The sequence below is a fragment of the Heteronotia binoei genome, chromosome 2 (assembly GCF_032191835.1).
Source record: "Heteronotia binoei isolate CCM8104 ecotype False Entrance Well chromosome 2, APGP_CSIRO_Hbin_v1, whole genome shotgun sequence".
In the NCBI taxonomy this organism is placed as follows: Eukaryota; Metazoa; Chordata; class Lepidosauria; order Squamata; family Gekkonidae; genus Heteronotia; species Heteronotia binoei.
The window spans coordinates 36,898,354-36,926,103 of NC_083224.1; the positions used below are offsets into that span (position 1 = coordinate 36,898,354).

General features: G+C 42.2%; 2 protein-coding genes across 2 annotated transcripts; one reads left to right on the forward strand and one right to left on the reverse strand.

Annotated features, from left to right (window-relative positions):
• Window positions 1–4,197: 4,197 nt before the first annotated feature.
• Window positions 4,198–5,980, reverse strand: MOCS3 (molybdenum cofactor synthesis 3). The gene has a single exon (XM_060230787.1). It carries the CDS (start codon window positions 5,695–5,697, stop codon window positions 4,375–4,377), a length of 1,323 nt encoding a protein of 440 aa, XP_060086770.1. The 5' UTR covers window positions 5,698–5,980; the 3' UTR covers window positions 4,198–4,374.
• Window positions 5,551–27,750, forward strand: DPM1 (dolichyl-phosphate mannosyltransferase subunit 1, catalytic). The gene is made up of 9 exons (XM_060230788.1): window positions 5,551–5,988; window positions 10,291–10,390; window positions 13,213–13,246; window positions 14,917–14,993; window positions 15,081–15,106; window positions 17,103–17,198; window positions 20,050–20,118; window positions 21,876–21,990; window positions 27,430–27,750. The coding sequence occupies exons 1-9, from the start codon at window positions 5,885–5,887 to the stop codon at window positions 27,532–27,534; spliced, it is 726 nt and encodes a 241-aa protein (XP_060086771.1). The 5' UTR covers window positions 5,551–5,884; the 3' UTR covers window positions 27,535–27,750.

A 27,750-nucleotide genomic window follows, 5' to 3' on the forward strand; every position in this document is an offset into this window, starting at 1 on the left:
TGTCGAACTCATTTCTTATGAGCCAGTTTGGTGGAGTGGTTAAGTGTGCAGACTCTTTTCTGGGGGAACCACTCCTCCACTTGCACCTGCTGGATGGCCTTGGGTCAGCCATAGCTTTCATAGGAGTTGTCCTTGAAAGGGCAGCTGCTGTAAGAGCTCTCTTGGCCCCACCTACCTCACAGGGTGTCTGGGGGGGGGGAAGGTGAAGTCATGTATAGTGGTCAGTATCAGTCAACTAGGACATTCAAAATCCCCAATCAATGAAAGGGAACCAAAGGAAAATGTGAAAGAAAAATCAAAGGAAATGTCTGGGTGAACTTGGTCTGGCTGCCTCTGAATGTGTGGAAGTCCCCTCAGTCACCATAGCTAGTAGCCACTGATAGACGTATCCTCCATGAATCCATCTAATCCCCCTTTAAAGTTGTTTATTCCTATGGCCATCACTACATCCTCTGGCAGTGAATTCCACATGTTAATCATATCAACTGTTGTATCATACTAGACTATCTTACAGGATTGGGAGTTTGGAGCACTGTGCTCCAGTGGTTCTAGTACAACCCAATAAGTCAATCCTAGGTTGTGCCAGGAGACTATTACTCTGCACTATGCCATCTATGGATTATTAGGAAACAGACTAAAAATAAAACAGCCAATATTATAATGTCCTTGTATAGGTCTATGGTGCAGCTTCATTTGGATTCCTGTAAGCAGTTATAGTCACTGAATCTCAAAAAGGACATAAAAAGTTCAGAAGAGGGCAACCTAGTTGACTGGGGGATGGACCACCTTCCTTATGAAAAAAGGCTGAAGAATCTGGGACTTTTCAGTTTAGAAAAGACACAACTGAGGGGACATGATAGAGGTTTGTCAAATTATACAGAAGATGAAGAGAGTTCTGACAAAGATAACTTTTTCCTCCTTCTCTCAAAATACCAGAACTTGAGGACATTAAATAAAGCTGCTGGGAAGTAGATTCAGGACAGATGAAAGGAAATACTTCTTTACACAGTGAGTGATTACAATGTGGAACTCTCACTGCCACAGGATGAAGGAATAGACAGCTTCAAAAGGGGATCAGACAGATTCATGGAAGATAGGTTTATCAGTAGATAGCAGCCATGGTGACTAAAAGGAACCCCTACAATCAGAGACAGTCAGCCTCTGAATCCCAGTGCCAGGAGGCAACATCAAGAGAAGGCTTTGGCCTCTGTGCTGTTGTTGGACCTCCAAAGGAACTGTGTGAAACAGGATGCTGGACTAGATGGACCATTGGTCTGATACATCAGGGCTCTTTTTATATTCTTATGCTATGAAGTTCAGCAAGGTTTAGTTTTTTTCACCCATGCCACTTAATATATATACTGTACATAAAACCCTTATGCGATGTTTTCTGGAGATCTACACTGAGGTGCCATCAATCTATTGATACCACACAAGCCTGTTTTACTTTTTCCATCTAATCCAAGTGATGTAACAGAGATTCTGAATTAGTCCTTAAAGTTAGGAATGCATGGATGGGATCTAATAAACTAGAACTGAATTCAGAGAAGACAGCAACACTAGCAGCAGGTCAATTGCTGACCATGGAGGCGATGCTCAATTGATACTAAACAAGGTTGCCTTCCCCCTTTGGGGGGGGGGGGCGGACACAAGACCTTGCTTGCAACATAGCAGTAGTTAGATTCTGCCTTGCATGTAGATGCACAAATGGTGAACAGTGTGCAGTGCAATTCTAAGAACACTTTCCTAAGGCCCACTGAATAAACTAGTAAGAAGATGAACAGATTTGTTAAATTTGCATTAGAGCTATTTAGTTGCCCAGTAGTTTTGTTTACTTATTTTCCACTGTTGTTGTTATTAAATTAAATCATTATTATTAATAAAAGCTTTTGGGGGGTATTGATTGTTTCCCAGTTTATGTGAGCTGTTTGACTGTTCTAAAATAATAGTTTTAAAAGAAAGTCTTTTAAATAGTTTTAAAATAATAGTTTTAAAAGAAGGTCTTTACATTTTAAAATTATCTATTACACTTACACCTGCTAGTCTTCCAAAGAAATATAATAGTTTATACAGCATGCCAAGCAGTCTTATATCAAGTCAGCTGGGGGCGGGGTGGGGGGGTCAGACCTGCTTAACTTCAGCATTACGGCTGCATCGCGTACCGATTGTTGCCCTTTAATCAGCAACATAGTGGACAAGGGCACTGAGAGTGCAGTTCTAAGCACAGCGGGTGGTTGAAAGTGCTGTCAAGTTACAGCTGCCTTATGACGACCCCATAGGGTTTTCAAGGCAAGAGATGTTCAGAGATGGTTTCCCATTGCCTGCCTCTGCATCGTGACCCTGGACTTCCTCCTTGGTGGTCTCCCATCCATTTACTAACCAGGGCTTAGCTTCTAAGAGGTCATTAGATTGGAGTACCCTGGCCAATCTTGGTCATGGCGTAAGCAGAGTTACACCCTTCTCAATCCACTGAAGACAACGGGGTATAAGACAAAGGTATAATTTTGCTTAGGATGACATAATAAGAAATACACAGCCTTCCTATAGCACAGGGTTGGCCAACAGTAGCTCTCCAGATGTTTTTTGCCTACAGCTCCCATCAGCCCCAGCCATTGGCCATGCTAGCTGGGGCTGATGGGAGTTGAAGGCAAAAAAAACATCTGGAGAGCTACTGTTGGCTACCCCTTTCATATTAAAGCTGTTAGAAACAGATCCAGTTTAACAGTTCAGCTGTACTGCATTTCCAACCCTTTGCCTTTTCTTTTCATATACGTTTCTCCAGAATAATTATATTTATGACCTCCTCTATCCCAGGCTAATTTTATATTCTTTGGGCACACCCCCTCAAGATTGTCCTGAACAGTACAATTAAAAACACAGGCACATGCACACAATAGTAGTTCTGCTTAATTTAGAAACAAAGAGACCCAGCCTATTACACATAATCTCATCTAGTAGTAGAATGATGTCTGAATGAGGAAACAGGGAAACAACAGGGAGGTCATCATCGTTATGTACTGCCTCAGTATTTTACAGAGCTAAAAATCAAGGCTGCACATGCTCAGCACACCTGCAAGTTTCCTGTCCAAGCTCAGAATCTTTTGTTTATAAAAAATGTGTTTGAGATAATGAAAATGATGATATTGGAGTGATACTGGATTTATATCCTGCCCTACACTCTGAATCTCAGAGTAGTTTACAATCTCCTTTACTTTCCTCCCCGCACAGAGACACCGCCCTGAGCCACCTCAGTGGGGACGGCGGGATATAAATCGAATGAAATGAAATGAAATTAAAACACCCTGTGAGGTAGGTGGGGCTGAGAGAGCTCTCACAGAAGCTGCCCTTTCGAGGACAACTCTGTAAGAGCTATGGCTGACCCAAGGCCATTCCAGCAGCTGCAAGTGAAGGAGTGGGGATGGGGAATCAAACCTGGTTTTCCCAGATAAGAGTCCATGCACTTAACCACCACACCAAAATGGCTCTGTACAAAAGTGCAAGAACCTAGATAAGAACAGAAACACCTTATACTCAGTCTAAACCACGTACTATGACAACACACAGCAACAATTCCTATCTCCTCTTTGTGCTGACCTTACTGCAGGAAATAGCTCTTCCTTAATCCCTCCTTCAAGATTGGTACAAGAAGCTTAGAAGAAAATTCTGTGCAAATTACTGATTATATTTGTTTCAAGATAGTTGGAAATTGCCTCCATGGCTCATGAGTTTTTGCACGCATCTTGAATTCTCAAAAGCAGTTGGGGGAAAAACATGGAAGCCCGAGTACACAGGCAAGGAATTCCAGTAAGAGAGGTTGGAATAAGAGTATTAGATTGCAATAAATCTTGTTAGTCTTTAAGATGCCACTGAATTATTGGTTTCATTTTACTACAATGAAGATGTAAAACAGCCACTCATTTCAATAGCAAGAAAGCCTTTCTGAAATATCATATAAGAAGAAGAAGATATTGGATCTCAGAGTGGCTCACAATCTCCTTTATCTTCCTCCCCCACAACAGACACCCTATGAGGTGGGTGGGGCTGAGAGGACTCTCACAGCAGCTACCCTTTCAAGGACAACCTCTGCCAGAGTTTTGGTTAGCCCAAGACCATTCCAGCAGCTGCAAGTGGGAGTGGGGAATCAAACCCAGTTCTCCCAGGTAAGAGTCGGCACACTTAACCACTACAGCAAACTGGTTTTAAAACACTGATGCAAACACATCTTTTGGCTTTTATTAAAGAAAAAAACTGACAAGAGAAACTGAATATTCTAATACACCACTGTAAACTTATTAAAGAGGTTCTTTAAATAATCTTAACGACAATGATCAGTGCATCTTCAAGTTCTAAAAAGATGATTATTATTATACAAAATCAATACTGAGGAAACTCAGGATTGATTTTGGTAGCCCAAGCCGTAAGCCCCCCTTTGATGTCCTTAGCAGAAATTAAACCTAGCCCAGGATAAGACAATCCCTGCAATATTTTCACTGCCTTTTGAGAGTCGTTTCCTAATTTGCAGACAACATAAACTGGGAAAGCTGTATCTTCATTTGACAACTGCCTTGCTTCACATATCCTTTGGACGAGACATTTCAGACAGCCTTCGTCTTTTTCTTGCAACTTACTTAACGGCACAAAGACAGCCTGCGGCAAGCGACAGATGTCCACCTCTACTGGGGGACGGACATCTACCAGTATATGAGGGACCTTGCTGTCCAGTATCTTTTTGTACTCTTCCACAGACACCCGCTCCTCGTTCTTCAAGAGGCATAACATCCGACACTTGTCAGTCGCCGAAGACCCACAGAAGAGTTCGTAATCCTGCAAGGCGGTCACAAAGGGATTGTCCCCGCAAACTGCGCAATTGGGGTTCCTGGGCCTCAGCTTGATGCGTCGAAAGCTGCCTTCCAAGGCGTCAAAGATCAGCATAGCCTGGCTGAAAGAGGTCCCTATCCCAGCGGCGATCTTGAGCACCTCCAAAGCCTGCAGCGACCCCAGGATGCCAGGCACGACCCCCAAGACCCCGCCGTCTGCACAATTGGTGACGGTCTCCGGAGGAGGGGGCTTGGGGAAGAGGCAGCGGTAGCAAGGACCCCCGCGGTAGCCATACACCACGAGCTGCCCCTCCAGCCTGAGCGCGCTGGCCGACACCAAGGGCTTCCCCGCCAGCACGCAAGCATCGTTGACCAGATAGCGGGTGGGCACGTTGTCGGAGCAGTCGGCCACCACGTCGTAGGCCCGCACCAGCTCCAAGGCCGTGTCCCGGCTGAGGGCCAGCTCGTAAGGCACGCACTCCACCGTGGAGTTGAGCTCCCTCAAAGCGGCGGCCGCCGACCCGGCTTTGGAGCGGCCCAGACGGCTCTCGCGGTGCAGGACCTGCCTGTGGAGGTTGTTCAGCTCCACCACGTCGTGGTCCACCAGGCCCAAGCGGCCCACGCCGGCCGCCGCCAAGTACTGCGCCAGCGGGCAGCCCAGGCCGCCGCAGCCCACCACCAGCACCGAGCAGGCGGAGAGCAGCAGCTGCCCGCGCACGCCGGTCTCCGGGAGCACCAGCTGCCGCGAGTAGCGCTCGATCTCCAGCCGGCTCAGTTCTGTGCGGAGGGGGAGAGGAGAGGGAATGATGATCTCCTCAGAGGCCGCGCTCGAGCCGTCGGCCTCTGAGAGGCGCGCCTTTTTTCCCGCGCGCTCAGACATCGCCTCAGCGGCCGCTTCTTCCCTCAAATTGAAAGGGGGGAGAAAAGAAGGTATTAATTATGGATCCGAAAGAAGCTTCAAGAGGTGGGCCTCGCCTCTTCCGTTTCCGTCGCCGGCGCTGAGGCAAAAGGCCCGCTTGGCTGGTTGACACGCAAGCGCCGTCTCCTCTCCGAGGGCCGCCGCCATCATGGCAGCCTCACGGGACAAGTACTCGGTGCTGCTGCCCACCTACAACGAGCGCGAGAATCTGCCGCTCATCGTGTGGCTGCTGGTGCGGAGCTTCCAGGAGAGGTGACTACGGGGGTGGGGCAAGGAAACCGGGGGGGGGGGGTTAGTTTCCATTTCCTTCTCCGCGCCGCCGCTAAGATTTGAGCTAACGTTGTAAATTCAGACAAATTTTGCACTCCGGATTAGTTACTCCGGTTCAAAAGAGTACTCAGTCTTTCTTCCCCCCCCCCCTTTTCAAAGGCAACGTAGAGGTTTCGTATCACTCTCCGCCACTGTGTTGGCTGCGTAAACGGAGAACATATGAACACATGAAGCTGCCTTATACTGAATCAGACCCTTGGTCCATCAAAGTCAGTATTGTCTACTCAGACTGGCAGCGGCTCGCCAGGGTCTCAAGCGAAGGTTTTTCACACGTATTTGCCCGTAGACCCTTTTATTTTAGTTGGAGATGCCGGGATTGAACCTGGGACCTTCTGCTTACCCAGCAGATGCTTTACCACTGAGGAATTATCTATTCTAATAGTGGGTTCTAACATGTTTCGTAATGCGAGCCATATGGGCTCGTGGATGCAATATGCTGAGACTTCTCAGTGTGTAATGGGCAGGGAGACCACAGTTCAAATCCTGCTCTGTTATGGATCTCACAGGATGATCTTAGGCAGTCATTTTTTCTCTACATGCTACCTTGCAGGATTGTTGTGAGGATAAAATGGGGTAGCTTGTATATTGACCTGAGCTGGTTGGTGAAAGGATGGAATGAAGAAAATAGTTACTTAGGTGCCCCTCTTAAAGTTTGCTAGGTTAGATCTTCATGTGTTTTGGACTGTGTTTCTGGCATGATGAAAATAAGCAGGATTCTTGTGGCACTTTAAAGGCCCGTTATTAACAGGTTTTTCTTCTAGCAAGAACTTTTAGGGACTAGAGTCCACTTTGTCAAGCTGTCTAAGTTTTTTTACAGTAAAAAAGGAATTGTGGTGTGATGCTTTGAAATCTTACTTTGGTGTAAGGTTTTTTAGCCTAGCACCCACTTCATCAAATGCATAAAATGAATTAAACATGGCCTTTGTGTTTTCTGTGTTCATAATTTAAGCCTAGTAATGATTATTAAATAGTTCAGTCTAACTTGTATTGATCAAGAATAAATTGATAAACTCCAGTTTGAACTGGATATTATTATTATTATTATTACTACAACCACCACCATCACCCTGGGCTTCTCAGGACCAATTCAGATGATTCTCTGAGACCATGGAAATTATGGTTTCACCCTCTGTCGATATTCACCTGCTTGTGTATGCAGACTTCAGCGCAACCACTTGGCAATCAGAGACATGATTTTTGGCACTTGATCACAGTCTCTTAGAAAAATGTGATTGCTGCTGATGGGGAAAAATCACATCTGGTAGCTTAGATCTGTGAGCTTGGTAACATTTGTGGGTTTATTTGCTAGACTTCTTAAAGACCAGTTCACATGATCTTGGGGGAGGGGGGCCACCAATAAGAATTTATTTTTAAAACTTCTGTTTAATTCAGTCTTTTCTGTTGGTGTTCTGGCTTTTGCATGTTACATCAGGCTTCCCTGTAGCCCTTCCTATGGTCTCTTTTGTCAAGAATTGCCCACAGGGAAAGCAAAAGTTATTTCTTTCAAATCACAGAAATGGTTGCAAGCACAATCCAGAAGATGTTTACTCTGAAGTAAATCCCACTGTATTCAGCAGAACTAGCTTCCACATAAGTGTTTATAGAGTCACAGCCTATGGAGACAGAAGGCTGGGAAAGACAGAAGGCAAAAGAAGAAGGGGATGGCAAAAGATGAGATGGCTGGACAGCATTACTGATGTAACTAACACAAATTTGAGCAGACTTCGGGTGATGGTGGAAGACAGGAGGGCCTGGTGTGACTTAGTCCATGGGGTCACAAAGAGTCGGACTCGATTGTGCGACTGAACAACAGCAACCTATGGACTTTCCGCAAGTGAACACTATGTTGCCATTACATATTGTCACATAAATGAAGGCTGCTACTGAGGAAACAACCTGACTGTGAGAATAGCGCCAGTGGCTCACAGAAAGGTGTCCAAAACCCCATTGCAACTCTGTGTGAAGATTGGCTTGGAGAAATAGTCCCTTTTGAAAAAAATCTTTATAGTGAAGATTGAACCACAGTATCTGTTCTTGTTAGTTTAATAGCTGATAAACTCACTTCAAGAGCTGCATATTAAATTGATGTTTTGGGTACAGAGGGACTGCCGGGGGGGGGTCACTTTATGCAGCACATTGGTGATTTCGTAATCAGTATAGCAAAAAAAGTTAATAGCTCTTTGTAAGTTTCTTGAGGTCATCATAAAGGCAAGAGGGCCATATCTGCCACAAAAATAGTATCACAAAAAAATTAAATTTCTGCCTTCATTAAGAACAGCTTCCTTTTTCATCTGTGCAGAACAGCAAAATAGGCAGTGGAACGTCTCTGTTGGTCCCCAGCCATACCATCTGATAAACATAAGATAAATATTAGTCATGGTAGTGTTGCAGAGTTATTTTCTTGTCTCCTTCCATCTCCCTGGCCCCCACACCATGCATTTTGTGGCAATATCCAATAAGTTCTGTAGACCTGGAAGTATTAATGCCACTGTGTGATACAGTGAACCACCATAATGAATTTTCTGGAGCACCAGATGTGTGGACTTATCACTCATCACCTATACAGGGGTGGCCAAACTTTCTTAACATAGGAGCCACACAGAATAAATGTCAGATGTTTGAGAGCTGCGAGGGAGGGAGAGGTGGAAAAAAGCACCTTTAACTTTAAATGCTTGGCCTGTTCTAGGCCTATTTTGGCTTTTGAAGGAGGAGTCCATGAGACCAGGCCTAACCAAGGTTGGCCAGGTTGACAAATGCCTTCTCCAAGCCGGCCGATGGGGTGGTGTGGACTTTGAGAGCCACACAATGTGTGTGAAAGAGCCACATGTGGCTCCTGAGCCACAGTTTGCCCACCCCTGGCCTATACCATTTGAGTAACATTTTTCCCCCACTCGACCCAAAAAGACTACAAATGTGAATCTTTAAATTGTGGAAGAGATGGGACAAATTGAGAATGGTGACTTTAGCAAGAACACATTAACACTGGGAATCCATATACTTAAAGGATCATCTTTGACTATCTCAACCTAAGTGACAATTCTGGTTTGCTTAACAGTCCTTTTTTATAGATACATGAGAGGAACTGCTGCTTGCTGTATAGAAAGCAGCTGCCCCTCCTTTATGGAACAGAGGCAAGCATGTCTTTTTTTAAAATCCGGATCAAATGGCCATGGAATGCAACACAATTCTGGCTTTTTAATCTTTGTAACCTCTTGCAAACTATAAATGTATGCTGACAGGACCCATAACATATATCTGACAAAGTGGTGTCTAGTACACAAAAGCCACTTGTGTACTAGAAAAGAAGAAGAAAAATAGAAAAACTTGCTAACCTCTAAGATGATACAAGACTTGTTTTTGCCACAGCGGTAAAGCTGTCAACAGGCCTGGAGAATAATTTTCTGTCCCTTTAATAAAGACTTTTGTATAGAATTGGACAGGTGAAGCTTTTCTTAGAATGAAGGTAAATAAGATTTCTTTAGCATCCATTTAAAGAAACAGGACATGTTTTTTCTCCAGCCATTTGGCAACCTTTCTACAACTACTTCTCTGGAATTATTGCTTCAGAGGGATAGTTCATCTGTGCTCTGCTTGTGTGTGTTCCAGAGCACTTCCCAGTGGTATGCAGCTGGTCTTTGTGAGCAACAGGATGTAAGACCGCATGGGCTGTTGGCCTGATCCTACTAGCCAGTGTTGAACATGCATGACCGAGGAAGGGCCATTAGCTGTGTTTCACCCATGAAAGTCATATTTATTGATTCAGGACCCAGAGTAATGGCCTTTGAATTTGCTTATCAAATAACAAATTCTGTAAGGTTTAATCGAACAGGTACATGGACGGGTACCTTTGTCAGTAGCTTCAGAATCTCGGAAGGCTGCAGTCTTCAGAAAACAAAGCTATTCGTCTCTCTAGTACTGATTATGATGATTGGCCATGCACTAATTCTTGTAGCAGGACTGCTAAAATCAGACCCTGTTGGGTACAGTATTCTCAAATCCTGGAAAATGATGGACAATCATCTTGTCTCCAACAATGTGGAATCTGTGCTATGAAGCAATTCAGTTCATTTCTGAGATGTATGAGAAAGGTGATAGATAACATTAATGACAGCATTTACCTTTGATGGGCAATGGGCATTCCCTTTCCCCATATCCCTTTCACAACTAATTTGTGAAATGATACAATTTTCAAAATTAGTTTCACAAGCTCATTCTCTTTTTCAGCGGCAATGACTTTGAAATTATAGTGATAGATGATGGAAGCCCAGATGGAACACAGGAAATTGCTGAACAATTGATAAAGATTTATGGATCAGACAAAATTGTAAGTTGTGTTGGTGTTGGTGTTTTGCCCTACCTGCTGAGCTGATAGAACAAAAGCCATTCAGAATTCTTTAGAATGGTATTGGGATTCTTGGTTTTGTTAACTGTACAAACTAACCTTTGCTCTATGGTTTAATAACATGGGAGGTGATAACTTATTGCAGAGGGTGCATTTTTAGATTTCATGAATTAATGTCTTTTGCTGCAGCTTTGCACCTCACTGTTAAAAGTTGTACACGATTTTAGTGTTGCTTTCACCATGTTCTCAGAAGATTATTTAATAGCTGGTTGTCAGAGAGAAGTCAAGCAGGTATGGTTTCTCCCATTGTTGCTGCATGTGCACTTGTAGGACTGAACGGAGGGACTTGGGTCAGATGCTAGCAGATCTCTTTGTTAATATATTCACATATATGGGTGGGAGGTGACAGAAAGGGGAGGTTAGAAAGGTATTTAAAATATATCTTATATCTAATAGTAGAAGTGGGGCTGATCTGCGTATATTGAAATCCGTGGATCAGACATGGGAGGAGAAGATGCTGTAGGCTCCTTAGTTGACTTTGACTTCAGCAACACCCTGGTACCTGACACTGCTCCCACCGTAATGACTCACAGTTCAGATGAGAGACAGGTGATTGGATGAGGAGGCTCCAGCACTGCTTCCTCAGCTGCCCTCTTCAGTGTTCTCCTTGGCTGCTGAGAAGGCCAGGCAAAGAGATGCAGGAAACAGAAAGCCACCCACTGACTTGCCTCAGCATAAGCCATTTACTCGCCTGGATAATTGTAAGCCATTCTGAGACTCCTTCAGGTAGTGAACGACGGGATATAAATCCAGGGCTTTTTTTTGTAGCAGGAACTCCTTTGCATATTAGGCCACACACCCCTGATGTAGCCAATCTTCCTGGAGCTTAGAGTAGGCCCTGCACTAAGAGCCCTGTAGGATTGGCTACATAAGGGAGTGTGGCCTAATATGCAAAGGAGTTCCTACTACAAAAAAATCCCTTGATAAATCCAATCTCCTCTTCTTCCTTCCATCTTTCCTTATAGACTTCCAGCGGGGTGCAGCGTGGGCTGGTGAAGGGGGAGGAGGTGGCTGCAGTGAAATGGAGGGAACAAAACAGACGGAGAGAGTGTGCAATTGTGTCAGAAGTCTTTGGGGGGGGGAACAGAGCAAGAAATAGTATGTGCATTTGACAGCAGCTGTTGGAGGAGAGAAAACAAAGAAAGACAGGGAGAGAAAGTGGGAGAAAGGGAACTCTATATGTAAACCAGCTTTGACCTCTTCCCCTGCTGAGCTTTGCAAAAAGACGAGGAAAAATCTCTTGCTTCACAGCAGGCTTATCTGCTGCTTCACATCCCCTTCTCTGCTCCTTCCTTGACGTCTCCCTGCTTTTTATGGGCCGCCCAAGTGCTCCCCAAGTGCTGCATTCAGCACTGCAGGATTCCTGCTACAGACCAGTGGAACTGATCTCCTGTGCATGGAGGAGAAGGTGGCAGGGAAGGAGAAGAGGTGGGGAGATGGAAATGGCAGTAGAGTGGGAGCAGAAACCCCTGTGAATCTCATGGGTGTTCCCTGGGCAAAGAGAGACAGGAGGGAAAGAGTGACAAAGAAGGGTGGGAAGGAAAGGAAGAGGAGAAGAATGAAAGGCAGGGGGAGATGCCAGCTCTGCAAGTTCCTCCTGGGTTCCTGCTTATATACATCAGATAATTAAAATAATAAATACATTAAAAACTAATTCATACTGTTGAAGACCGTACACTTAAAGAACAAAAGTTACAATGATTTATTTAAAGAGAAATTTTATATATCTATCAGAGGTATGTTATAAATATATAAAATTTCTCCTTAAATAATTAAATAATTTTAATGTATTTGTAAGGGGTATGTTGCAGCCCCATGGGGCAGAGTGGTAAAACTCCAGTCAAAGCTCTCTGCTCACGACCTGAGTTAGATCCCGGGGGAAGCTGGGTTCAGGCAGCCGGCTCAAGGTTGACTCAGCCTTCAGTCCTTCTGAGGTTGGTAAAATGAGTACTCAGCTTGCTGTGGGGAAAGTGTAGATGACTGAGGAAGGCAATGGCAAACCACCCCGTAAAATGTCTGCTGTGAAAACGTTGCGATGTGACGTCACCCCAGAGTTGGAAACGACTGGTGCTTGCACAGGGGTCTACCTTTACGTTTTAAGGGGTATGTTGAGTATTTAGCCATTAAAAATGGCATAGCATTAAAAATCCAGTGTACTTCATGAAATGAGATTTAAGATAACTACACAGTTGTGAACTTTTGTGGCCAAAACCAGGCACGTAATTATCCTTTCTCTGAAGAAGGTTAATTCAGTTAAAATTAGTGGCAAATGTGCCTGACAGATTCTTTGGTGGTCGAGGCTTCCATGCTTTTCCTAGATGCATGACAGTGAGAACTTTTAATGTGCCACATGTTCCCCATGCAGGACTCCAGCAGCCAAAGAAACTGTGGTTTCATTAAATTATTATTTTTTTCTTGCTGGTAGCATGGATACCCTATTATGTGGAAACTGCCAGCATATTCTGAATGAGAAACTCACTTACTAAATAGGATTTTTGGCAAAGACTAACCATATCTTCTAAATTTCGCCTAGACGCCCTTTTTTATTGACAGCTCTTTCAAAGTAATGTCTGTATCATTTATATTTTGACGACAAATGATGTGCAAATATTTAACAATTCTGCTTCAGAGAAGAACGAGCCATGATAACGTTGACATTTTATCTAAATAAAGGCACTGTAGATAGTCATGAGTCATGGAACACAGTTAATATATTAACCGTTTTGTCTCCCACTCTATTACAGCTTTTAAGACCCAGAGCAAAAAAACTGGGATTGGGTAAGTATTCGTTAAAGTTAATGATATAGCAGTTTTAATTATAAGTTTTCCTGGTTTTGTAGTTGTGTATGTTTAATGTTAGTTCTGGGAGCTTGAGGAAGCTATTTATATTAAGGTGTAGAGATAGATGCATTAACTTCAATAGCGTATTTCAACACGGTTAACTTACAAGCAGTTCCTATATAGTTTAAACAGGTAATTAGGCTGCAAACTTAACTCTGCTTTCTTAAAATCTGTTGGATTTAGGGCTGATTAATACAATCATTGGCCTTTTAGTGGTTGGCTGAAAGTGAAATTGCTGCATGTGTATTTCTAACTAGTGACTGGCTAAAGTAGGTTTGCTGATTGACTGAAGAATGATTCAAAAAATGCAAGCCATTTCTGTCTCCCATATGGTGACTTTAAAGAGAGACTGCACCAGCTGTATAGTTGACCATTCACTCAGCCGCAGTAACCATTCCTTGCATGCAAACGGCTAAGCCCTGATGATACGCAGTCACATGAGGGTGGGTAAAATGTTAAGTGCTGCTGGTATCTCTTTTTTGTATATATGTAACTACTTACAAGACTGGGTCAGGTAAAAACTTCAGCTTCATCTATGGAAATTGCTTTCCTGTCTGTGTTTTCAGTGAAAGAGCCTGTGGTCCTTAAAACTTGTTTTTGAGTTAAGGAACTCACACTTCCCTCTTTTTTAATCTACTTCTCTCATTTCCTCAAGTGGGTAGACAGTGTTAGATTTGTGTTGTTCATCACATACGTTTTTGTGACCCACATGAAATGAATCATGATTTAATACTGAAAAGGAAAAACTGTGTTTTGCTGAAATGTTGGCAAAGAAAAAGGGCAGATGGTTTTTAAAACAGTTTCATGTACGAAGTAAATCCTGCAAAATGAGAATGTTTATCAACCACAGATGTACATCTTAGATTATAAGTATATACTATAAATTATAAAGAATTTTTTCCCCAAAAAATATTTTAAACCTCAGGCTTTCATTTAAGAACTGAAAGTCATTTAGGGAAAATCTGACTAGATTTCTGGAGGAGTGCTTTAATAATTATGCACTATAAAATAAAAATGAACATTAAAATGTCTAAAGGAAGGCAAGAAGGCTATTCATTTGCTCTATTCATATCTGTCCCTGTGAGGCAGGAGTCTTGTTTATTAAAATCAAAGTTAGATTCAAGTCCAGTAGCACCTTAGAGACCAAGATTTGGGGGGTATGAGTTTTTGAGAGTCAGAGCTGCCTTCCTCAGATCCTATCTGACTGTACTATCTCTGCGGGACTGTTTGACTCAAATTTAGCTGTTCTCTTGCAGAGAGTACCCTCTGAAACTGAAGTCAAAGTCAGAATATCTCTCAGTGTGCAATGAGGTTAGAAACAATGTTGGCAGATGCCACGCTTTGTAATGAGAGGAGCAGTGCTTTCTAAAATCCTCCCTCCACAGTTTTTCAAGGCAAAGGAATTCTGTAGCAGACTGGCAGTGCAATTGTAAGCAGAGTTGCACACTTTAAAGCCCACTGACTTCAGTGAACTTAACACTGCTTAGGATTGGAGTGTGAACCTGGTAATTGAGTTAGAAATACATGGAGATGATTGCATCTAAACAATTTACGTACATTATTCTGTATGCGGATGTCAGAAATGGCTTTTGTGCTGTTTGTATCAGGGACTGCTTATATTCATGGAATGAAGCACGCTACAGGGAACTTCATTATTATTATGGATGCTGACCTCTCACACCATGTAAGTTTGTCCTGTGTACTTGCATATGTGTTTCTAAAAGTTTGATTTATTTAGCTTTCATTGATTTGGAATATTTCTGTGTTTCAGCCAAAATTCATTCCAGAATTTATCAGGTGGGTACTTTCTCTAGTATCTGAAGTCTTTCAAGGTGACTGCCTTTATGTAATATATACAGTTAAATTATGTATACTATAAATCACCAGAGAATTTTATGCCATTGGAACCATGTTCAAACTCTTTCCGTTCAAAAGCTGCTTTCTCAGGTTGTATATACTTTAAATATGAAGCTCAGCATGGACCTCTTAGGTAGGTGGGGCTGTGGCTTAGTGGGAGAACATCTTCTTTGCATGACTGAAGGTCCCAGGATCAATCCTTGGCATCTCCAGTAGGTGATGTGAAATCCGTAAGATCCTGGACAGCTACTTCTAGCCAGAGTAGACAGCACTAAAGTTGCTAGATACTGGTCTAATTGAATATGTAGCCGTTTCAGTTTATGTGGTTAAAGGCTGCATAACGTATATGTATAATGCCAGACAGAATCTAAGGCATTTTATGTCAACAAGCTTTGTTCAGCAAGTTAGAGTAGGCTCCTCTCTTGTTCATTTTGAAGACAGATGACTCCCTCCCCCCAGCACTGGTTCAGACTATGAGCAGAAGGGTTCTATGGTAGCAGGTAGCATTGCGTGTCTTTTAAGGAAAGTTCTAGGTTTAACTGACATGTACTTTCCCCATGTGTGTATTGCTACTCTTCATGGATTCAGTTCTGAGCACTCTCGCAAATCTGACAAATCCCATCTAATCATCTGGATCTTCTTTCCAACAAAGCAGCCAAGAGCCCTAATAGGAGATCTAGTGTATTGAAGGGACAAGAGTGTTGGAATTGGACCATAAAGACTTGGAATTTGATCAGCAATATAGAAAGGTCAAATATTAAAATACAAATATTACAAGCCAGACTATAAATGTATTTGGGGTTGATATTAATGATTCTGGAGTCCCAGGCAAAACTCAGAAGAGTCCCTAGAATCACTCAGGCAGCAGGGGAGGTAGGACAGTCAGTTCCCAGCTACCCTACAGCATATCCCCCACCTTGCCTGAATTTCAGGCAGTACAGAGTTCAGCTGTAGGTTGGTTGAGGGGCCCCACCCTGCAGTTAACCACCCTCACCCCAGCCTGAGTGTGTGTGATTATCAGCAACTCCACAGGAACTTAAGGGCAGGGCTGTGGGGGCTGCCAGGATGGAGTATTCCCAGGGCAGGGCCCAGACTGTCACTGAATGTGTTTGCTTTTCACCTAGTCTTTCACAAAGAATCATGGTATGACAAATTTTGCATTAAACATCTGATCCTACTCTCATTATTTTGACAGCAATTCACCATAAAAGGACAGACATTCACCATAAAGGCACAGAAATGCAAAACAGTTCTTAGCACCACTAAACACATTATGTTTGTGGACTGCATACAGTTCCTAATTCTGAACATTAGCCATATTGTCTATCACAACATCTAAGAGACTGCTGTTTTCCTGTCCATGACAAACACAAATCAGTTCCCCTTGTTTAAGTGGAGTTTGTAACTAGGGTCTGAAGTGGGCCTGCAAAGTTCAGTTCAGAAAGAGTCCACTGCAGACATAATGAGAAACTGGTTATGTCAGAGAAGGAAAGGAGATGGAGTGCACTCCTCAAAATGCCAACAGCTTTACATCTGCAGTAGTGTAACATTTAACACAATTGCTGGTATGCCATCCTTCCTTCAAGGAACTCAATATAACATATATAGAGTTGTCCAATTTTATAGCCTTATATCAATTTTGTGATATGTAGTCTGAAACATGGTGACTTGTCTTACATATTGCATCAGGCACTTAAGTAATGATATTCTATAATATTCTGTATCCATAAGTCAATAAGAATACTCTGCATAGCAGCATCTAAGTCAAGACTCAGACAAGTTTCTGGATTTGGTTTTATGCCATTATTGACATATTTTAGTGGTAGAACAAATGTGTACTCAGTTGGATGGCAGCCATACCTGCTTATCATAACATTGTTGACCGAGGTTTTTGTCAGCTGCTTTTTCTCCTCTTTCCTGGTTTTTATTTCTACAGAAAGCAGAAAGAAGGTAACTTGGACATTGTGTCTGGAACTCGGTATAAAGGAAATGGTGGTGTTCATGGATGGGATGTGAAACGGAAATTAATCAGGTTAGTAGTTTTATCCAAGTTTATACATGTCTGAAAATATTTTGTGTGTCTCCTGTTTATTTCAGAGGAAACTTTTTAAGGATAAACTGTCATAATGATTGCCAAGCGCTTAGCCACATTCCATGAACTGTGTGTGTGTATGAAAACTTAAACCTGGTTGCAGCAAAGCCTTATCCCGCATTAATGCTCATAATCCCATATACACCTTTTTGAAAGTCATTTCCTTCTTCCATTAGGAGATAGATATTGTTCTGCTATCCTTTACCTTTATTTCCACAGCTGGACCAGGCAGATTTCATTCCCCCCCCCCCCTCCTTTCCAGACAGTGAGTTTCAAATCCTTTTTTAATGGGTGTTAGGGGGTCTCAGGATACCCCTGCAAATCTGGACTAGGAAACTGCAAATCTGGACTAGGAAATAAATTTCATTTGGTGATTTTCCTGATCCCATATCCTCAATGTAGTGGAGTGTTTGGTTTACCCTGTACCATGTGAATAGAGTTTGGTCAGGTGTATTTGTGCAAAAGTGTAAAAATATTTCACTTTTGAATACCAGCTGCATATTGCAAAAGGAAAATGTATGCATATTAAATACTGCAAATCAAATAAAGGAAAGATAGTTCAGGATGCAGTAGGTGCGATTCATTGAAGTCAATGTCACTGCTCATGAGTAAATTTGCATTGTACCTTCATGATTAAAAATATCCTTATGTTTCTGAAAAATATTTCCTCTGTTTTCCAAAATGTTCTTTCAGGCATGTCTGAAAGGTGCCACCCAATGTATTTTCTGTACAACTCCCAGTATTAGTTCAGATATGCATGAACTGATGGTGGGGCTTGAAGGCAGCTTGTATTGTGTTTCTACAGATCTAGTAGTCTTAGAAGCAAAATATTATGAACACTGTTGCATTGGTTTCTTAACAAGTGAAAAGTGGAATCTAAATATGCATGGATTAGCTAGATCTTGTCGTTTATTTTATTATTTATTTAGAAGTATATCCAGCTTCTCTGGTGACTTGTTCGAGGTGCCTACATGCAGTATGTGTAGCCCTGCAATTCCTGATTTCAGGTTATAAAAACCCATCCAACTTTTTCATGGTTATCTTAAAGAGCTTGGCTTTGGAAACATCAATGAGATGTGTCTGAGAGAACAACAACTTATGTTCATCCCATGTTGTCTTGAGGATAAAAGTTATGAAGGGGTTCTGCTTATACCCAAGGAGCTATTTATGGTCCCATTGCAGTGTTGATGTCAATAATTAGTGATGGAGTCTGTCTAACCTGGGAGCAGCAATTCTTCTGGATGATGTGTTTCTTGGCTACTTTCACAATAGCAACTGTGCAAACTTACCTGTGAGTAGTACAGTTGGCTTCATTGGGACTGACTTACTGTATCTGAGCTGCTTGAGTGTGTTTCCTAGGTGGTTGCAAACAGACAGCTGCATGCAGTTCCACCTGCAAGACAGGATTGATAGATAGAAGTAATACATTTCTGTATACTAAACTCTTGAATGAGGATGTTCCTCCTTTTTGGTGTGTTTTTAGTGTGTGTGTGTGTGTATATACACCTGGAAGTCACGGCGACCTCTCATGACTGACCCCTACTGGGGGCATGGAAGATATTCATTGAGGTGGCTGAATAAAGCTTGCCCCTGCCTCTGGTATTCCAAGGAAGTCCGCCATCCAAGTATTTGCCAGAGGAATCTGATGAAATCAGGCTTGCCTGGGCTATCCAGGTCAGGGCTCCCCGCATATTTTTAATTGGAGAATTCCATTCTAAAGGTCACCTGTTTGCAGCAAAGCCTTATTCCCGCATTGCTGAGATTTCCATGTCCAATGTTCCTAAGAATTTATTTTCCTTTTAAATAACAGCTGTGAAAGGATATGGATTAGGATTGTCATGTGGGGGAAGGAAGGTTTAACTCTTCCCTCCTGGAGTTTTGATAACCCTTGAATTTCCCCAGAGAGTTGCTGTTTTTTCCAAAAGAACAACTAGTTGTGCCATGGGACTTTGTAAAACAGAAGGGCCAGGAGGGTTAAACTCTTCATCTACACTGCAGTCCATATTTGAACTGGATCCCTAAGTACTTGATGGTTTAAAAGAAGAAAATGCTTGGCAGCATCACACACAGAGTTTGCACACAGTAGTTAACAACAACAAAACCATGGGAGGACCATTTACATGTAAAAGTTTCATTGAAAATTCCACAAACTGACTTATTCCTTCATTGCAGCTCTGTGATCAGATGAGCCATATGCTGAAATTTTCAGTTTAGTAACAGAAAAGATTGAATATGCCAAATACTAGACTCCATATTTAGTCTGATAAGAAATATCTGATTACAGTTTACAGAATAGCTGATGAAACGATGTTATCTGATAAAGATTTGGCATTCAGTACAAGTGAAGCAAGACAAGCAGTTTCTTGAACCATTTCCAAGTCAGGTGAAGTATTAGGATATTGCATTTGTCTTCAAAAGTGTTAAAAGCAATTACAGATCAGGGTGTGGAGTTTTTCATTTCTCTCGTACTTTCTCAGACTAGCCTTTCATTTGTGCTGAGTCCTATTCTTTTAACATTCCTTGCTTCTATTTTGTCCCATTTCTATTGACTGTACATTTATCATTATAATTCTGTAGCCATTCTAGGTGCTGTACAATAACAGAAATCAAAGAAAAATCTTCTGGTTTCTGTAGACTTAATGGCCTTTCCTGGTTTATATATTAACAAATGCTTCTTAATCTTATTCTTCACCATATTTTTAGGCCCATATGATTTTGAAAAGCACCCATTGATTTTTCCTATTTAAACTTCAGTTTTTAAATGCTTAACACTGTGTGTCTTCCTTGGCAGCCGGGGTGCCAATTTCTTAACTCAGGTTCTTCTGCGGCCAGGTGCATCTGACTTAACAGGAAGTTTCAGGTATGCTGGCTTAAATGTAGTATTTTAATGTCTAACAGTGCAACTGAAGAGTTGCATTGACTAATACAAGAACTAGGAGGCACCCAATGACATTGATGGAAAAACGGGTTCAGGACAGGCAAAAGAAAACACTTCTTTACTTAGTGAGTAATTTAACTGGAATTCACTGGCAATGGAGGATTGATCGTAAACATACATGATTTTAACAGGGGATTAGACAGGTTCATGGAGGAGAAGTATATCACTGGTTACTAACTATGGTGAGTATAGGGAATCCATATACAGGGGCAACAAACCAGTGATCGTCAGTGCTAGGAGACAGCATCAGGGGAAATCCTCAGCCTCTGTGCCATGTTTGTTTGGCCCTCTCTAGGGCATCTGGTTAGCTGCTATGTGAAACAGGATGCTGTACTAGATGGACACTGGTTTGATGCAGTATGCTGTACTTATGTTCTTACAAATCCAGACTAAATTTTCTGCTAACAGAATGTGAAGTGTAAATTACGCCAATCCTGCTACAGCCCCCAACTTGTCCCTCATGCCATTCCTGAGGGTCTCCATTTCCCAAGGAGCAGCAGAATTTCAGGAAGATTGGTGGGCTGCAGTAAGCGGGAGGAGGCAGAAGAATTCTGTTTTGCTGATTTTTTTTTGTCAGCCCAAAATTTAGTCTAAATGCATCCCCTTGGAAGCCCATTGACTTCCACAGATTTAGAACTGTGCTTAGGCTGGCATTTTAAGAGGGCCAAGAATTTATCAAATTAATGGAGCCTACTCTAAGCTGTTCTTCTGCTCTCCTCCAGGTCTGCTGCCAGGTGAAACAGCTCTGGGCAGCCTATTTCCAGGCTGCTTCCCCCCCCCCCCCCCGCCTAAGCTATAAAGGATACAAGGAGCCTGTCTTGGGGTAGGGGAGATGGCTATACCTGGGAAAATTCCTCAGCTCAGTCTGAGGCCAGTTGCAAGAAACAAATAATGGCACAACATTTTAACCTATAATTCCCTATTCGTACAACTTCAGTCTATCTTTCCTGTAAACCAGTGGCAAGTGGCAGTTGTGTATTGGCTTCCATAGTAATAGTTCTCAAAGCTTTTTTTGTGTGTGTAACTGATTTTTTTTTAAAGGCTTTTTAGTTAATGATTGTGACTTGTGGTCTTTCCTGTTGTATATAGAATATTGTAAAGATCCTTATGTAATTTTTGTACTGCTTAATATGCTCCTGTTCTGTCTGGTGGTTCCAGTTTTCTAATGCATTAGCTATTCAATATCCCATTTTGCCTATTGTACTAACTCACTATCAGTGCTGGCACCAGGGTGCTAGCACAAGGTCAGCACCCCAGGCATGGTGCCCCTCCCCCCCGCCCAATACACTTCTCCTTCCCCCCACCCTCACCCCCAGTGTGGGTGAGCTCGGCTGGCAGCAGCATGGTTCGCACAGCGTGCCCCACTGCTGACTGCCATAGATCCGCCTCCTGCACTGTGTCTGTACTTCTGGAAGCACAGACACAGTGTGGGAGATGGCAGTCAGCAGCAGGGGTGCACTGTGCAAACTGTGCTGCTGCTGCCGCCAAGCTTGTAAATTTCTCTTGCCAGGGGCAGGGGGAAGAGCTGAAACCAGCACCCTCTCCCCCGGGCTGCACTCCAGGCAGCCGCCTAAGGCTGCCTAATGGATGCGCCGGCCGTGCTCACTATGCATAATCCTCATCGAGTCCATGCAAGAAAGGCAAATAAATAAATAAATACATTTAATGTGTTCTTGCAGGTTATACAGAAAAGAGGTTTTACAGAAGCTAATCGAGAAGTGTGTTTCGAAAGGATACGTTTTCCAGATGGAAATGATTGTTCGAGCTAGACAACTGGGGTACTCTATTGGAGAGGTATACTACAGATCTTGCAAATAAGCAAAGCATTAACTTTCACTTCTGTATTAAGTAGTTCCTAGATTCCTAATGGGCTGCCAGGTGAAAATGCTTAGGAAACATAATTCCATCTAAGGATCACTTAAGGTTAATGAGAGAAAATTGATATCTTGGTTGGTGGCAATCAACAAAGCAGACTGAGAATGACTCGATCTAGTATCATATCAGGAATTGCATAAATTGTGTCATGGACGTAATGGAGAGCCGTGATAGTTAATGACCTACAAGTGAAGCAGTCAGCTGTTCAAGTGTGTAAACAATTTTATCGTTAGTGCTGAGTTGAAACATTTTTCCGCAGTAGGTCTGCATTCACAAAAATCGTGGTAATTAATTTGGTCAGTTGTTTGATATAGCCTGATGCCTTCTATCCGCATTACAGCTGCGGAGTCAGAGGAACTACGCAGAAAAGGACAGGCTGTGTTGTAGTTCATCATTCCTTGTTTTTGTTCGTATTCCAGTAACAGCTTGGGGACCAACTACAAATTTGGGTTTTTAAAGTGTGGTTTCTTGCAGCCATACCTCAGGTTTGGAAAATGACTTTTTAAAAAAGAAAGGAAAACAAAACGGGCTCAGGACGCAGCCATGGGAGGAGAAAGAGCTCAATTATTTCAGCACAGTTGCAGCATGAGGGATGGCTTTGCGGTGGGGGGGGCGGGCAGGAGCACTTCCTCACCTTGCTGTAGAATTTCATGCCCATTTTGACTCCTTTTTTTAAAAAAAAAGAAAAAACAGCCATTTCCTGGAGCTGCTTGTGTGGCTGGGGGGACCATTGGTTGGATCCAGGGAACCCTAACTCAACTCTTTAAAAATCCAGATGTGTAGCTTGGTGCTTGGACTTCATCTTTGCCTCGCTGCTGTTCATTCGCTAGGGATAAACTTAGTGCATTCACAAATACTGCATGTGCCACTGTACCTTGAAGCATCTTAACTAGTGACACAAGATTTGAAAATGATGATATTGGATTTATACTTTGCCCTTCACTCTGAATCTCAGAGCAGTTTACAATCTCCTTTACCTCCCACCTCCCCCACAACAGACACCCTGTGGGGTAGGTGGGGCTGGGAGAGCTCTCTCACAAGCTGCCATTTCAAGAACAGTTCTGAGATAGCTAGCCTATGGCTGACCCAAGGCCATTCCAGCAGCTGCAAGTGGAGGAGTGGGGAATCAAACCCGGTTCTCCTAGATAAGAGTCCACGCTGGAATAAATATGGAATTATAAATATGGAATAAATATGTAACCAGTTCTACATGTTCTGTTTCAAGAAGCTTAAACTGCAGTGGGTTAGGACGCTTCTGAGAAAAAAAAATCTTTCCCTGGTTCCACATCAGAGACGTTCTTGAAATGATTCCTTGCCTTATGGAATGTCTTATACAATTGTTTCTTACAAGCCTTTTTATCATACTAATTTTAAACTTTTTAAAAAAATCCCACTACTACTGACACAGGTGTAGCTTGTCAGTGTTGAAAAGAAGCTTCCTCAGGAGCCCTGGATAGTCTTGGCTATGGTGATTTCCCCCTGACTTTATGCCCTTGTCTGTGAGGTTATAGAACTAAATGGGGCCATGGGAAAAGACTGCAAATCTGGAAGCCAACTATCTCACTGTGTCAACAACTAAATATACAAAATAAATTTTTGTGTTTAAATTACAATATTGCACTCAGAATACAAATATAAAATATTACCATCTACCAAGGTTCGCATTGCTTTTTCTGCAGTCCCTCTATTGCAGGGTTGTCGAACTAATTTGCTATGAGGGCCGAACTGAGACTTTTTCAGGCCGAGCCGCGTGTGTGTCATTAAAATGTAATGCCAGGTAGCAGAGAGATAAACTTTTTAAAGGACACAGACAAACACAATTAAAGATGTGGTTTTTTAAAAGTTAAAATTAGACATGCTTAAAACATTAGCAGTCACTGGTCTTAAAGGTGCTTTCTTTGTATCTCCCATAGGATCCAGGGAACTGGGCAAAGGAAGCGCTCTGGTTTGGTGTAGTGGTTAAGTGTGTGGACTCTTACCTGGGAGAACCGGGTTTGATTCCCCACTCCTCCACTTGCACCTGCTGGAATGGCCTTGGGTTAGCCATAGCTCTGGAAGAGGTTGTCCTTGAAAGGGCAGCTGCTGTGTGAGCCCTCTCAGCCCCACCCACCTCACAGGGTGTCTGTTGTGGGGGGAGAAGATATGGGAGATAGTGAGCCGCTCTGAGTCTCTGATTCGGGGGTATAAATTTGCAATTCTTCTTCTTCGCTGAGGGACCAGGAGGGGGAAGACCTCCTCAGCCAATAGAAGGAAGAGAGGCTTGGCTCAGTAGCTCTGCTGTGCGATTGAAAGAGCCTGGCAAAGCAAGCTTTCTCTCCCCCCCCTTCCTCCTAAGGAGAGGAGTCTTGACCAATGGAGAAAATAGAGGTTTTGCTCTATAACTCCTATGCGATTGACCAAGCCCTGCAAAGCAAGTTGTTATGCAGAAGGAAGCAAGAGAGAAGAAGGAAGCAGGCAATAGCCAAGTGCTCGGGGAGCCCTCCAGGGACCTGATTTGGCCCCCAGGCCACATGTTTGACACCCCTGCTCTATTGAGTACTCCATGTGTGTGTATGTATGAACACATCTAGGCTCATTCCAGATGTCCAAAATGAATCCCAACAAATTACAGGTCCTTATTGCTCTTTTTTGGATAAACCGTTTTCCAGGGGAGATTTTGGTTTTGTTGTCGATCCAAAATGAAGTTGGCTGATGCTCTGTTCCTTCAATTTTTGATGCCTCTTCTCGGTCAGTATGGAGTATCCAAGTAAATAAATTTTCTCTACAAATTAATCATTACATCATTAAGACTATAATTACTAACACAAAATAAAAATCATCAAGTTTAATAATTGACTAAGTTACTACTTGTACATTTATGCTAATCTTGTATCACTTACTTAATGGAACATTGTGGCCATTGCTAACATTTAGCACACATTAATCACGTTCAGTTTTGCTACAGCTCTGGTCTCCATTTAGACCTTCCTATCTCATTAATTAGCATCAGGTGTGTTGTTTTCCACAATGTCATCTTAAAGCTGTAACATCTCAACTTGGCACCCATATGAGGTGTTTACATTTTTATGCATAGTACTTATTACATGTAAAAAAATTCTATGATTGTTAAAAACAGTATTTCCCATTATGCTATATGCCAGCTGGAGAACAGTAACCTTATAATTCATAATGGCTGCTTGCCTACCACAAAACCACATCCAATGGCTGATTTTAGCCTATCAGATCCTTTCACTAAACTGTCTGAGCCTGGATGTGTTCTCAAACACACATACACACGGAGTATGCAATAGAGACTCTAGAAAAAGCAATGTGAACCTTGGTGGATGATGATATTTTGTATTTTCATTTGAGTGCAATATTGTAAGAATTTAAAACAAGAATTTCTGTAAAATTTATTTTGTATATTTGGTTGTTGACACAGTGAGAGATTTGCTTTTTGTTTATCTGTGAGGAAACAGATGATGTATCAGGATATCTGCCTTGGGCTCTTCACTGGCAGTATAAATGATTGTTTTGAGGTGGAACAGCTTCTTATTTTTGGCAGGGAAGCACAGTTTGAAAGTACCTAACCAAATCATCTGTGGATTCCACCTGCTTGGGCCCATGGGAATTTTTTAACATATAGTCTTACATGCTGAAACATTTAAAGTTCCTGTACTGCTGTTCTGAACATAACTGACAGTCCAAACCATTGCAAACCTGTTTTTCCCCTTTTAACTAAGTGAACTGGGGAAATACGTGGCTTTAACTGAAGCTGCAGGATTTAAATATTGGAACGCTATAGGTGGGTGATACATTAAAAAGGAAAGCTAACATTGTTAGTAATCTTTATTTGGGACCTTGCATGTAAATAACTAACTGCAGTTTTCTTGCCTTGTTGGTCCTTGCCAACAGACAACCTTGTGTGGTAAACCACTGTTGCTTGCATAATGCAATTAAGAGCAGAAAGATGAGTTAGATCCCTTTTCCGTTTTTATTCTTATTAGATGAGAGTCCAGGAGCAGCCTAGAGACCAACAAGATTTTTGAGGAATAAGCATTCAAGAATCCAGTCTCCCTTGTCAAGATACCATTTTGACTCTCAAAAGCTTATACCCCCAAAATCTTGTTAGTCTGTAAGGTGCTACTAGATTTGAATCTAGCTGTTCAATTGCAGACCAGCATGACTTCACTCTGAAACTTTTATTTTTACTGAGTCATTTTTAATCATGTAATACAACAATGCTTTTGTTACACGAGGTAACTCTATGGCATATTGCAGGGGTGGCCGACGGTAGCTCTCCAGATGTTTTTTTGCCTACAACTCCCATCAGCCCCAGCCAGCATAGCCAATGGCTGGGGCTGATGGGAGTTGTAGGCAAAAAAAATCTGGAGAGCTACCATTGGCCACTCCTGGCATAGTGCTTGGGCTAGAAACGGGGAGATCCAAGTTTAAATTTCTACTCATCCTTCAAGTTTACTGTTGTGAGTGTGACCCTTGACTATTTGTGCTCACTTAGGCTAACTTACTGTGAAGGGTTGTAGGATAAAATGAACAGAGTGAGATAAAATTATGCCACTTTGAGCTCATTGACTGAAGGAAAGGATAAAAATGTTAGTACTTTGGTACAGAAGGTCCATAGTAGTTGTTTAAAAGGTTATTATCAAGGCATGTGTAACCACAGGTGGAACTTGGAAGAAAGGATCCCAATTTCTGTTCTGGGCTGCTAGTCTAATATGGCATGTTTTCTAAGCTTTATTTTGCATAAAAATTCAAAATATTGTTTCGCAAGAAATGATAGCTGATAATTTTTTAGATGCTGTGATGAGTTGCAGAGGATTTTTGCTAAAATGTTTTGTGGATCAAATATGACTATACTGCCGTCTGACAGAACCACAACATTTGATTACTGGGGCTAATCAAATGCTTTGTTCAGTGAACAAAGCAGTAGAAAGCAAAAAAGTGTATTTTCAGCCGTTTTGTCCTACACTAACAAACACAGATCCTATTTGTGATTCTTTTAATCTGCTAAAAACATTTCCATGATTCCACTCTGCACACTTATATTAAGAATTGCTGCATCCATCCCCATTTGTCTGATGAAGTCTGCTTAAGAGCATACGAAAGCTTACATTCTGAATAAAACTTAGTTGGTCTTAAAGGTGCACTTGTCTACTGTTTTGTTCTATTGCTTCAGACCAACACGGCTGCCTACTGGGATCACTCTTCAGTGAAACATGTTGCGTCATGAGTGCTTTGTTTGAACTAAGTTTAATCCAGTTGATTTGGATTGTTTGTTTGTTTACTTTCTAGTCCATTTACTTATCTTTTTGAAGGTTAAGAGTGGAATAATTTTATGATGTGTTTTGTTTTCCATAGGTTCCTATATCATTTGTGGACCGAGTCTACGGGGAATCTAAATTAGGAGGCAATGAGATAGTCTCTTTTCTAAAAGGGCTGTTGACTTTATTTGCAACTACATAAGAGATTCTTCCCTGCATTCAACATAATTTGGACTGAAACGTAATTTTTGCATTGTCTGGGAGAACCTTGCTAAGCTTTCTTGTGGTTAGAAAAACCATTCCAATTTGTAGAAAAACAAGGACCACCCAGAGAGTCCAGTAAGCATTATTTATTAACCGTGGAAAAATCACCACTGTTGTGTATGTCTTGTTATTAAATAAATGAGGCTTACTCCAA

What these genes read in the sequence shown, in the direction of transcription:
- MOCS3 (XM_060230787.1), bottom strand. Translation starts at nt 5,697, where the DNA reads ATGTCTGAGCGCGCGGGAAAAAAGGCGCGCCTCTCAGAGGCCGACGGC.
- DPM1 (XM_060230788.1), top strand. Translation starts at nt 5,885, where the DNA reads ATGGCAGCCTCACGGGACAAGTACTCGGTGCTGCTGCCCACCTACAAC. An exon ending in GTGCGGAGCTTCCAGGAGAG is followed by an intron (nt 5,989 to 10,290) that starts GTGACTACGGGG and finishes TCTCTTTTTCAG; the next exon opens with CGGCAATGACTTTGAAATTA. An exon ending in GTGAAACGGAAATTAATCAG is followed by an intron (nt 17,199 to 20,049) that starts GTTAGTAGTTTT and finishes CTTCCTTGGCAG; the next exon opens with CCGGGGTGCCAATTTCTTAA.